Below are 14028 nucleotides of genomic sequence, written 5' to 3'. Positions count from 1 at the left end.
TAATTTTGTAACTACATGTCAACTAGCAGACATTAGAACATTAGTAGTCTGTCTGTTTAATATCTGCTAACTCTTTTAGATGGTTCCCCAAAAGACATTCCACTGACTATGAGTAACTTTGCAAGTACATGTCCACTTATTCTATTAACCCTATAACAGTCAATGAGAGTTAGCTGACATGTAGTTGCAAAGTCACTTATAGTTATTAGAATGTCTAAAGTGGACTATCGAAATAAAGTGTAACCATTGTTCAGTCTAGACAAATAAAGGTAAAGTTTTGAAGTGTGGAACGCACCAATAAAGCATGGGTTTTGGCTGTCCACTCACTCGAACAGACATGGTCACCTCTTGACCCTCTATAACTGTTTGCTCTCCAATAACAACCTGTTACGTTGGTAAACACACAGAGGCTCATTTTTACTTTGTAAAGATTAACTAACTAAAAATGTCAAACGGCAATGAGCAGTTAATAGCAAATTTTACGTGCGTAAAAATATCCAGAAAAAGAATCAGCATCTCCAGATTTTCCAAAATAGAATAGCAGAAGAATTGTCACGTTTTAGTTTATTCGGAATATGTCCACATGATAACGTGCACATGAATATTCCAATCGCTATTGAGCATCTAAACGCCTTTTCCAGAATAAAGGCTTAAAAACTACATGGGTTTTACATGAAGTGCGTACAAGCGGTGCATGTAAAAGTCAATTCTGACATAATATTTTAAAATCTCTGTCTCATTCTCTGATACCTGAAAGGCTGGAGGCTCCTTGAATCGAGTGTCCACGATCTTTCTAGGTTCAGGTCCCCTGTAGGAGGAGAAATCCATCCCCTCCTCAAGAGGACTGAGATACTCCTCATCAGATGTGATGGGACTGCTGACGTCCATGGGCACACCAAGGTTCCCACGCTGGTCCTGACTGGGCTCTGTGAGAAACACCAATGAGATTGGAATGGATTTTACAAGCAGTACTTTCAGATTTGCATTTGCACATGTCCACACTTGAGAAGATTTTCAATGAATATTAATTTATCTAAATAACACTATACAAAAAAATCTGCAGAACAATATGTTCTTGGGGGTTTTTTTGTTCAGAAAACAACATCACAGATGTGAAATTCACAGAGAATTACTTTTTGCCTTTGGCTCTGACAGAGAGAAATGGATTAGAAAGGTGAAGGGTAAAAGACATGGGCCGAATAAAAACCAGCATCCCTGAAGAGAAAGGATACTGTAATTCCAAATCCAATTTCATAAAAGTCCAATGACAATGGGAATGCCAGTTTAAGAGACAGATTGCTTTCAAAAACCATCACAAAAACAGAGGACGAAGAATATATACTCAGAAGAGTGTCCAACAACAAATTGAAATTTGTTAAACTATAGGACATTTTTTAAAGGATTTTCTGTGCAGATGATCAGAAGAGATGAATTTGAAGCGGTAACTAACACTTTACAATAATAGTACATGCATAATCATGTACTAATACCTGAATTAATAATTACTTTACTATGAACTAATGATGAGTTAAGACAAGTACTAATGAGGAACTAACCTTAACTACGACATGAGTCATATGAATTCCTGCATGAATATACCATCTTAACTACACATTAGTACATGGTTGTTAATTAACATTTCGGGGTAAACAAAATCAAACATGTTCTAGATCAGAAGAAAGATGTACTAAAAGGGCACAATGTAAAATTGTTCATAAATTTGACACCAGCAACTGTCACAAACATCAGTGAATGACATTAGATGTCTTGCAATGTTTACATTTAACCTTACTCATTGAACACACAATAATGCATTCATCATTAAAAACAATTTAATCTCATTCTGTTTTAAGTGATTCCACTGCTGCCATCAAGAGTGAAATACTAACATATTCATTAACAGATGCAATTTTCAAAATTAAAATCAGTGTTAGCACAGATGATGCTTATTTATGTGGTTATTTCATGGGTTGGTTTCCTGTCTTTATATCATAATGCAGTTGGATGTTAGTCAGTTAGGGTTCTTGCTCTTCTTTTGGGCCACAAAATGTGTCCATTTTCTATAGAGCAAGTTTGATTTAGTTTACCCCGAAATGTTAATTAATAAATACATTAATTAACAAGCATGTACTAACGTGTAGTTAAGATGGTATATTCATGCAGGAATTCATATGACTCATGTCAGGTTAGTTCCTCATTAGTACATGTCTTAACTCATCATTAGTTCATAGTAAAGTAATTATTAATTCAGGTATTAGTACATGATTATTCATGTACTATCATTGTAAAGTGTTACCTTTGAAGCTGTATGCATTACACTCTACAATTTACAAAAGAAAAAAATACAAATCAAACCTGTAAGACTGGCTTCTGGACAACAACAAATTTGAGTGATTGCTATGACCTTGCATTAATTTCTTTCAAATTTTAATTAAAAAATCATTTTAAATGGTTTGATTGTCAAATTTACACTTATGTTTAACTTTAATTAATCTAGACATATCACATTAAAACAAAACACCTTATGAAAACAAAATATGCTTGTGTACACCTACAAGTTGACAAAATGTTGACAAATATTTCAGTAGATCATCTCTTTCAGAATTCACATTCTTTCTTTTACAGCAAAACTGACAAAAATTATTGATGACTCTTGTTTTAATACCACCTGCCAAGTACGATGTAGGTTCATTATGAAGTAAACGGGCTATTTTACCCTGTACCCCTTCTGTAAGTCCCATTTCAACTTCCTGTTTCAACAAACAGGAAAGAAAAAGTGCTTGCCAAGCCATTTCATAGTGTCTTTAAGTTGTATCCATTCAATCTAAAACTAAACTGCTGATTTTGATTTACAAATGGACATACAGAAATAAGCTACAGTACGGAGAGTCATTCCTTAAGCAAGATACACGTGTAAACACTTGAAACCGTTTGCCGTGAGAGGCCTGAAGCAAAGCTGTGCAGCGAGACTCGGCCATGCATGTACCAGAAGAAAAAATAGACACCGTGGCTCTTCTTACAACAGCTTAGAACATACATATACATTACCATGAACTCGGGTATGATTCTAATTTCAAAGCGGTAACATTTTTAAGAACTCCAACGGCTTAAAGACAGTGATTCATTTCACTTTACTCCAAAGAAAAAAAAGAATAAAACTTTTAAACAAACAGGGTATCCAAAAGTAGCTTAAAAAATAGGAAAGGATGGTCAAACTCTGTAATATTGTCCTATTCTCTGGAAATCCACCATACAAATTCTGGTAGCACTTTATCTTACAGTCCTGTTTCCCATGTACATACTATAATAAGTACTTATTATAGATATTACAATAACTGGGTAAGAGAACTAGGTACTAACCCTGAACCTACCCCTAAACCTAACCTTAACCCATGTAGTTACCTTATATTAACTCTTTAGGCGCCAAGGTTTTTTTTGAAGAAATGCTGGATTTTGACATCAACATTTCAAAAGCTTGTGGCTTGAAAGGGTTTAAAGATAGAGATCTACTGTAAATTAGAAAAATGTTGGGGATGACTGAAAGTTTATGTGGGGTGTAAATATACTCATCTAATTTGCATATTATGACGCCATAAGGGGGCGGCCCACTTGAATTTCATAATATTCAGGAAATAGTAGATATTGAACTGATGTTTGAACTTATTTGCATGTTTTATTTTTTTTTATCCTCATTCCAAATGATGAGAAAAGAGGAAACCAACAATAACAGGAGAAAGTACTAAAGTATTACTATACTATATAGTAGTAAAATGCATATGAACAGTAGCCTACTTTTTGATCAGTTCATCAGTAATATTCAGGAAATAGTAGATATTGAATTGATGTTGGAATTTATTTACATGCTTTTTTTATTTTCTTTTTTATCCTCATTCCAAATGTTTGGAAAAGAGGAAACCAACAATAAAATAGGAGAAAGTACTAAATTATTACTATATTACAATACATTAGTAGTAAAACACATGTGAACAGTAGCCTAATTTTTGATCAGTTCATCAGTAATATTCAGGAAAAGATCACGTCCACCCCTGCCACCCCTATCCCCGTTGGGCAAATGGTCAAAATGATCTGTTTGTGCTTCGTGAACACTCGCCTTGCACGGCAAAGATGTTCCGCGAGAAGCGCGCGCGGCACCATTGCGCTTCAAAGATCTACCGGGAGAAGCACGCGGCACCATTGCGCGTCAAAGATGTACAGAGAGAAGCGCGCACGGCACCATTGCGCGTCAAAGATGTACCAGGAGAAGCGCGCGCGGCAAAGTTGTACCGGGAGAGGCGCGGGCGGCACCATTGCACGGCAAAGATGTACCGGGAGAAGCGCGATCATTAGACGGCCGATCGTCATTTACAAAAGGCAAATATTCCCCTTCAGAGTCAGAATCGGCGAATAACATTTGCAACACATCCTCACGGTACAAGTTTTTATTAGCCATTTGACGATTTTCTCTCACAAATATCACAATTTACTCAGACGCTCTGAACTGAACTGCTTCCGCATCAATGACACGATCGCTCACTTGCTCTGCTGTTTTCTCCAACACTTTGAATAGGAACATGACGTCATTTTGATCTTGAATCGAAGTATTACATGTCTGCCATCTAGTGGTAGGGAATACAAATTAGATATTACACCATATTAGGATCTACAGCCTGTTTTATTAAGTATGACGTCTTGTCGCAATTTTGCGACTTTGGCGCTTAAAGGGTTAACCAGTACTTTCCTAGGTAAGTACAAATAAGTGCACGTACTGTAAAATAAAGTGCGACCCAAATTCTTGAACACAAACCTACCTGGCCCTGGTCCTTCAGCCAGACCTCAGCCATGTACTAAGCCGACACCGAGGGCACCAGCACATGTTCAGTCCTGACAGTATTTGTGTTAATATGTCAGCACCTTAGATTTGCACCATAGTGAATGCCCTCAGATTTCAACTGGTAATCTGGTGTAGACACTATGTCTTTCGTACCCTCCCATGCTCTTTCTCTCTGGCTCTCTCGCTTTCAATAAGACACTACCTCTCACATTCACATCAGAGCAAACAGATGCAGATGTCCTCCCTTTTTTCCATTCAAGTCAAAGGAACTGCCATAAAATACTTCTCATAGCAACCATCCTATTTATATGCCTCTTACAAACTCTCTCACTTCTGCTGTAGCTCAGCAAACCTATGGTTTCATGAACTATAAAGAAAATGACTTTTATGCAGGTCTTTCATCTGTTGATAAAAGCCTTCTTTATTTCTCAGGAACAACTGTCTAGCTGTCGTGTTATTGTGGAAAATAAAGGCTTACTTGGCTAATGGCAGGTTTAACAACAAGCTGTCAATGAAGTAATACAAGGATCCACTATATATGAGATTATTAAGTGATCGTTTCATGGAGGAAGGAGTGCTAAAAATACCCCTGGTATTCACCGCCCTAATAAGGTAAAGCTTCTCTTTCTAACCGTTAGATCAAACAAGGGTGCTCTGGAAGAATATTAGAATATGTACTCAGACATCTCCATCAGACAAATGTTTTTGTTTTGTTTTTAAAAAAAGAACTGTATCTTCGGCTTCACCATGCAATTTAAAAAACACAACAACAACAACATAAAAACAGTAAAAAAAAAAAATCATAAAAACAAATGTAAACATTAAGCTTACTGTACACTTCAACATACACAAACATAAATTAATTCTTAAATGTAGATATAAAATAAAACACTAAAGAAATAATAATAATGATAATAATAATAACAATAATAATGCAATTCCATACTTTCTTTTTAACACCAGCAAATGAAAGCTACTTGCCAATTTTTGTTAAACAAAGCAACTGAAGAAAGTGAGTAGTGACTAACTATGACTAACATTTCCAATTTGTCCAGTCTCATCAACGTATGTGCTTCCATCTTTTTTTTACCACTCATTATGAGGCCAGCACGCAGTTAAACAATTCATATGTCAATTTAACCTCTGGGTTGCCATGGTAACTATCCAGCCAGAACCATAGTGGGAGAACAAGGGAGATCTCAAGGAGAGAAGGAGGAAGCAAAGAAGCACAAAGAAAATAATAGGGGAGGCAAAACAGAAGCACTGTGCAACCAAACAGAGTGATCAAAACAGAGCTGTCGGTGAGGAAAATGTTTTATGGTTAATTTAATGATTATTTTGCTTTAAGGGTGATTTAAACACCAACACAAAGATGCAAACCCTGCAGGGCTGCATGTTGACGGAGTGACTCACCGCCTTTGATCCTACATGGATATCTGAAGGTACTGAAATTCACTCCTCTAAAATCCCATACGTTACCCTTTAAACTCCCACATCCTCAACTCAGGTTGGAAACACAATATGCTCATCCTTGCTGCTCAAAAGTATATGCTCAAAAAATTTACTTGGAACCTTTCTCTGCATGGTTTAAAACCAAATATCTAGCTTAAGGCAAGTAATATGTTTAAAATGACCTGATGCTTCTGATTTGATACTAGACATACAAATTAGGAAACCTAATAGCTGTCTTCTAAAAAGATGAAGGGGCGTTCGTGCACATAGCGATATGCTGTGACGAAGAAACCTGAATTCCTTAATTTTCATTGAGATTTGCAGCGACGTGAGTGACGGCAACCATTGGCGTTTGCCACAATCCTTAGCAAAGTTCAGCTCTTTGCTAATAAAAACGAATGCGATGAACAATAGGAGTGATCTGTCACCTGATACAGCGGTTGAGTAGGAATGCCAACTAGCAACCAACAGCAGAGCAACATTCCGCCAGTGTGAAGGAACAGCTTCACCGTATACCCCTCACCTGATTTGATGAAAAGAGTAGCGCTGCTGGACACCTCGCCCACCTCGTTGGTAGCGGTAACTGTATATGTTCCTGCATCACTTGGCTTTGTCCATTTGATGAGCAACGAGTGCCTTTCTCCCTCTACCTTTACAACATGGGTTGGGCTGTTCTTGATCTCAATGTTGTCTCTCTTCCATCTCACTGTATATAAGATAAACGTCTTTGTTATCTCCAGTAAAAATAGTAAAACAGCTATACAAGATGCTAAAGTTTCTGTTTGAAGTTATTAGAGCAGCAATAAAGTACTTACCTTCGGGGAGAGGAGTGCCACTGATGATGCATTTTAAAAGGACCTCTGTTCCAGTGGAAGCCACAGTGTCCTGAAGTGGAAACTCAAACACAGGAGCCTCTAAAGGATCCTCTCCTGCAGACACATACGAGTCGTCCGAAGATTCTGTAATAGCAAAAGAGATATGTCAGAACCAATAGATGTGATATTCCTCAAGTGTAATATCCAACTTGGATATTACAAAGTCAAAGATTTGCATCCCACTGGATATGCCTTAACTTACCTAATTCAGGGGACATTGGTCTTTGTCTGCGTCCTCTTCCTCTGCTTCTTTGGGGTCTTTCCTCTTTACCAGTGCCACTTTTCACAGCCTTTTCATTCTTTTCTGGAGGTGTATCCGTCTCCATTGGCTCCTCTTCGATAATAATTTTTGGTATGGTGAGCTTTGGTGCCAATGGAAGAGGAGTCACATCCAGCTCCATCTTTTCCTCAGATGAGGAAACTCTTGGAGGTTTGGGGGGAGCTTGAACAGGGCATTCTTGAATGGCTACAGTTTCTCCTTGCACCAGAGGACTTTCAGGCCTTCTTTCCAGTTTTCTCAGTGTGACTTCTATTGGTGTCTTCCTATGCATGGACTCATTGTCTGGTTGAGGAACTTCCTGAACACGAACAACACGTTTTACCAGTGGACTTGCAGGTCTTGGTTCCAATTTGCGTAATGTCATCTCCAAGACATTTCTGGATGGAGATTCAGCTCTTCCTCGAGAGCGCTCTTCAGCCATGGCAGTTATCTCTACAGTTGGAGACCTTCGAGGACTATCTCTACTTGGGCTTGGGCCACGAAGTCTTGGAGATCTTTGTCCGGGTAAATCCGAAAGTGACATGGCCTCTGGAGGGGATGGTTCATGCCCAAATGTGCTTACCATCTTGGTAGATGGGACAAGCAGATCACTTTCAACTTTTTCCAGTGGTTGTTGGGCCAGTGGATCTTTTCGTCTGCGAGACGGTGATTTCGGAGGTGATCTTTCTTTGGCTTGCTCTCTCTCTCTCATCTCTTGCTCTCGCTGAGCACGCTCTCTATCCTGCAGTTTTTGAAGAACCTGAGGTGGGATGGGCTCTACCTTCTCTATAGGCTGCCTGCTCCTGTGAAAAGTAGAGAGCTGGTCTGTTGAGAAGGATTTCTTCATATGTGGTTTACCGACAAGTTTTTTGATGCGCTGGAGCTCCTCTGTGAACTTGTTCTCAATGTCCTGCACCTTCTGGGAGTAACGGGGTCTGTCCTCCAGGGAAGTAGCCCGCTGTTTGAACATAGTCCTTCTCTGGGCTGCATCTGCCTTCAGAGCCTCCCGTAGGTCTTCTTTGGAGCTCTCCCTCGAGATCCCCAACCGGCTCCCTCCTTCATCAGAGTCAATAGACGAGGCTCTATTAAATCCAGCCCAAGAACGTCCGGATATAGACCCCTCTGGGTTATCAATACTTCTTCTGCGCTCTTCAAAGACTCGCACCTTCTCAAAGATCTTGGAGCTAGCTCTCGTCAGTTTTGGTGAGGGCCGAGGTGTAAGTTCCTTGCGGGAATACTCGCTGACGGGGGTTTGTGGTCGAGAGTCTTGAGCACTACTCTGAGACATGCCTGAGGATTTGGGTTGCTTAATCTTCTCCTCAAACTCTCCTGGTACTGTGTCTTGGTATTCAGTTGGTATGACAACTTTCTTGCGTGGGGCTAGGGGTGTGGCAGGGGCCGAACCAGAACGGCTGAGCAAAGGAGAGGCAGTAGAGCGGCCAATTTTGGGGGAAGGGGGTGGTAGGACTTGAGGGGGAGATTCCCTCGAAACTTCTTCAGATGGGCTCCTAAAAGAAGGTGTTTGAGGGAAATGTTCTGTTAGAGTATGGGGTTATGCAAGGGGTGAGCCCAACTGTTTGGATGAGGACTTTGGAAGAGGGGCCAGAGAGGCTAATTTCTCTGATGTGGGATCTTAAATGGGACTGTCTGCATGTGTTTGTGCGCAAGTTAATTCAAGTCTACTTCTGCGAATGTCTTAATTTGAGAAATAATTTTTTTAATAAGAGTGATGCGAACCTTCATAATTTTCAAATTTCAGGAGAGATAAATAAAATCAAAAATGATTATGAGCTTCTGCTAACTGATAAACTGAAATATAAAAATAATGTGAGGAGATTCATGAAGGAGAGCATGAATAAAACATATTCCATTAATCTCGGAGTGACAGTCAAGACCAGATTTAAATGTAAAATTATACTCTACCTATAAGACTAAGAAATCTGAATTCTACCTTAAAACAAATTGTAAATTTATTTGTCTTATAGTTTACTACACAACTGAATGCGCAAAAAGAATGTAATATTAGCACATGGCAGATTAATTTATGCCTACTAGCCTATACCTTCCAAAATCACTGGGCTAGACCACCACACATCACTGGATATCTACAGGAATAAGTCAAGATTCACTTGCCAGTGCTAGGAAGGAAGAGGAAAACAAGAATTAGAGCGGGCACATAACTATTACATGTTGAATCATCAAGAATACTGTTAAAAGGGGTCTAATTCAAAATGGCTGTGCACTAGAAAATATCTGAAGAGCAGTAAAACAAAAATCTTTCTTTCTTTTTCTTGTTTACACAGCACAGACCAAACTGCAATAATACAGTACTGTGAATCCAATCAGTGTAGCTTCCTTCCCATCCGGCAGTTTGACAAACTTATTCTTGTATTGTATATCCAGTGCACTATGTGTAAACATCTCCCATGCAGCATCAAAATCATGCGAAAACAAAGCACAAATTTGGTTAAAACAGAGGGATGATCCTTAGAAAATGTGTGATGTTAGTAAAGTATGACAAAACCAGCAACTGGCAGTAGCAGTTCTAGATGGTTCACTATAATATTCAAGATAAATAATTTACAAATTTATCTACACATGAATATACAGTCTGTTGTATTTTTTTACTTTACTTGAATAATACTCAACACATCACAGTGTTTTAGACTGCACTTTATTTGAGATCATTACCATTAAAACAATGATGTTTAAAGTTTGCAAAAAATGACCATTTCTTTTTGTACAGAGCATCTCAATCTGAGAGTTCTTACAAGATCTATGCCCTCCTATCTTTGCGAGTCACTCAAGGCATCATGTGCATGCATACAAGAACTCATGCTATGCAGTTCACCGAAAACAGCATGCACAAAAAACCAGGGGGAAACCGAAGGGGTCGATGATACCTAACACAAAAGTGATGCAAGCATGTTTAATGCAAACTTTGTTCAGCTTCAATTTTGCATCGATTGCTGTGCGAGTAGAAAACTAAAAGAATTTGCATATGGATAATGGGGGTCAAAGGAAAGTATGAACTAAATGAAAATAAATCTAGATGAGGAATGAAAAGGCAATAACAGTGTGTGAGGGAGGTGCTGTATTATGCTTAACTAAATTCAAACCTTTTTTGTCTCAACCTATCAATATTTTGAGCTACACATTATTAGTTTATTTTTAGTAGACAGAAATTCAAAGTTCTTTAAGAGAGTAATGCTAGGTATAACTTTGTCAGCTTAAACCTTAATTTTACCATTACTTTTATTATGATGCAAAGTAAAATGGTAATGTTTTAGTGACATTAAAACAGAATGAGTGTACAGGCAATGGAAGATGCATCACCTTAAGCTTACTCAGCAATTACTATTTTGGAGTTTAAATGCTTTGTCTTCAGATTTAACGGTTTGGCCTACAGCAGCACTTCTACAGAAAGTCTATTCTTAGACTCCTTGAGCAGCTCCCAAAAAATCTTGACCTGCACAAAAGGTCATTGTGCTCTCAGCATCTCAGTTTGTACATGATGTGACACAGATCTGACAGAGTATAAGTTGGCTGCTTTAAATGCCAGGTCATTACCTGACAGTGCCCTGCGCCTGCCCTCTCTTAGACAGAGCCATGCCTTTCTTTAAGGTTAGGCACAAAAAGGAACAGCCCGTCATTACCAATATATCTCTGTTTAACACATTCATGATACAAATGAGCAGCAAATCAAAAGCAGAACTAAACAACAGGGTGGAAAACAGAAACTAAAGTATAACAGCGGGTTTGAAAATATGCAAAGCTTGGTGTTGTTCAATGCTAAACAGAGTGGAATGAAATTTGAAAATTTGGTTTATAATTGACTAAGAAAACTAACATTTGAAGGAGAGTTTGAGTTATGTTTGGTGTTAAGAGTGTTACAGTCAACCCTGGCTCAAACATGGGTGAAGAAGAGTGCTTCGTAGGGATGAATGACACGGAAGATACAATAAGTCACCCTCTTTTCTTTTTTTAACAATATCTACACTTACACTTCATAGTCAGCACCTAAAACAAAACTCGTCAAACATCAGATACTGGCTTTTGTCCAATAACTAACAACACAAAACACGGTTTAAATTTAATTGTAAGAATGAAATAAGTGACACAAGCAATTCAAATCCAAGACATACAACCAACTACATAGGAAAACACCCGTCACGGCTCACACATCTTCAACTTTTACAACTAGAAGTTAATCTTGAATGACTTATCGTTTTTTTCTCCCCAGAATGTTGAATATTCCTTGCATTAAGCCACCAAAATCAAAATATGAATACAGATTATGACTCCAGATTGGCTCATCTGGAGTAACAAATCATCTGTGCTGTTTGTCACCAATATGCAGTGGAAAAACGGCAAAACAAATTCAGCAACAGTTTTGTAATAAAAATAATCAGGAGTATTTTCAACCCTTTTCAAACCACCACAGCAAAAAAAAAAAAAAACTTGATCATGAAATCAAATCTCTGAGATTAACATAATTTAAAAGTTATATCTACTGTATGACAATATGAAATTAATATGAGCATCCACTGAAGTTGTTTAGTGTCATTTTAATTAAGCTCTCCAAAAATGAAATACACGTATAAAAAAAAAACTTTTGCTGTGCTGCACTTGCAAATGAATGAGTCACATATAACTGTAAGGCTTTTGGCAGCTCACACAGCCCGTACACTCTGTGGGCTGAGCTGAACCTCATCCAAACACAGAGAGCCCACTCACTGGATCTTCTGTCATTCCTGTGGTGATGTAAGCTGCCTCATGGGGCCACCAAAATGCACGGCTCAGATACCAAGAGAGACAGAGGAGGAATTACAGCCTGGGTCTTGTTCTCAGTCCCCTCCCATCTTTAGCACTTACAGGGGACACCATGTTAGAGCAAGGGTCTCTTGTGACTCTGTGATGGGGTTTGTGGTTGTTTATCTATTGATGAGGGATCTTTTTATATCTGTGTTTTGGTCTGCTTATTGTGGGCTGTGGCTAATTGCTATTTATTTTAGCTTGGGAAGGTTTACTTACAGGGGTACAGAAAAAGTCCTTCCTCTATAAAGACTGAACGTGCTACCATAGTAATCGCTAGCTAAAGACACACTTTCCTCAGACCCCCAACCCGGTCGGGATAGATTGGCGCGTGACGCTCGAATCAGAGGCTCGACCCCTAGGTGCCTGATCTGGGTGCCCGTCGGCTCCCGGCTGTTGGCTTGCCTGGCTGATTGCGGCCCCGGAGCTCTTGATCCCAGGGCTAGAGCTTCTTTCTCCAACACTGTGGTCTCACCAGCGGCCCAGCGATCGCTCGCATCCGGGGCGACATCCATCATTCTCTCACCTGCGGGAGAGCCGAAATGGGAACAAACAGAGTAAATTCAATTTAATGCAGGATGCTCGACGTACTAGCGTTCACAAGTCATGGGCGTATTCATCCACATAACCAAAAAATGCAAACAACAGAAATTATTTGCTTCCAGTTACACTTTTTTTCCCTTTTGCTAACATTTTCTTTAAACTACATAAAATGCACCAAAAAGCAAATATTTATTAAACTGGTCATATCATGAGAAAAACTAAATGTTCCATGATCTTTAGATATTATATAGTTTATTATTGTACTAAAAAACAAAACTAAAAAACACTACAACTTTAAAAACCAAAATGTGCTTTGCAAACTAAAAAGACTATTTATCGAAACAAAGCTGGAAAAATTATCATTTTAAAATTCTGCAATTTCTGATGTCAAAAACCAAAACTGTTTAAATCTATATTAGACTCGACACACAGCAAACTCATGTGCGAATGATTTTTCACATTTTTTACATGCAAAGTGGGCATTTACATAAAAGTCTTAAAAGAACAGTAGCAAAAAAAACAAAAACTAATTATAATTATAAGAGAGAGTGGAGAATGGTTGTGAAAAGGAAAACTATGACCATTTTGGTGACTATAACTGGACCTCAGATATAGGACCTCAGACCTACAACCTCAGAACGAGAGACAGAACGAGAGATTGATACAACGATAGAATGATAGATAGAACAATAGATAGATAGAACGAGAGATTTATAGAACGATAGAATGATAGATAAAACCCTAGATAGACTGAAAGATAGAACGCTAAATAGATTGATAGAATGCTAGATATATAGAATGCTAGAAAGAACGAGAAAACGACAGATAGAACGATGGATAATGTAAGTGAGTTACATGAGCATGCATTCAGAGGTGTGATGAATAAAGCCCAGGTGATGCTTTTCAGCTGCAAGCTGTGTTGAAGCAAAGTCCCAGCTGATGCCTTCAGAGCCCATGTAATTCACAGTGACTGAATGGATTAGACTGCAGTCAGGAAGCATCCATCAAAATCAATGACAATGGGCCTCCGCCCACCTCCCTACGCCTACCATAACAGATCAAATCAATCACTTACACCACTACGGAAATCATACGCTCCACCAAATCCTGACACATTTATTCCTCCAGTATCTCTTTGTTGGTAAAAATTGTTGACTTTCATTTTGTAGAAAGTCTTTGGATCTTACAACTGTATGTCATGCGTTGTGAAGACAAGAGCATCATTCATATCAGCGCTAATGACAAACCAAGAA

General features: G+C 38.6%; 1 protein-coding gene across 6 annotated transcripts in view; it reads right to left on the bottom strand.

Annotated features, from left to right (window-relative positions):
* The window catches only part of spegb (striated muscle enriched protein kinase b), an 83770-nt gene that overhangs the window by 29554 nt on the left and 40188 nt on the right, over positions 1–14028 (bottom strand). For all 6 annotated transcript variants that reach the window (XM_056237780.1, XM_056237775.1, XM_056237776.1 and 3 more), the window contains 6 exons: positions 12638–12758; positions 7361–8925; positions 7099–7242; positions 6807–6989; positions 751–926; positions 296–384 (listed from right to left, as the gene is read on the bottom strand). In XM_056237780.1, coding sequence (XP_056093755.1) covers positions 296–384; positions 751–926; positions 6807–6989; positions 7099–7242; positions 7361–8925; positions 12638–12750 — 2270 coding nt within the window. In that variant the 5' untranslated portion in view covers positions 12751–12758. The remainder of the gene's footprint in view (positions 1–295; positions 385–750; positions 927–6806; positions 6990–7098; positions 7243–7360; positions 8926–12637; positions 12759–14028) is intronic.

Source organism: Rhinichthys klamathensis, unplaced genomic scaffold (genome assembly GCF_029890125.1).
Source record: "Rhinichthys klamathensis goyatoka isolate OS25496 unplaced genomic scaffold, OSU_Roscu_1.1 h1tg000497l_1, whole genome shotgun sequence".
NCBI lineage: Eukaryota > Metazoa > Chordata > Actinopteri > Cypriniformes > Leuciscidae > Rhinichthys > Rhinichthys klamathensis.
Note: the sequence above shows the minus strand (reverse complement) of the source record. Positions and strands in the feature narration are given on the sequence as shown.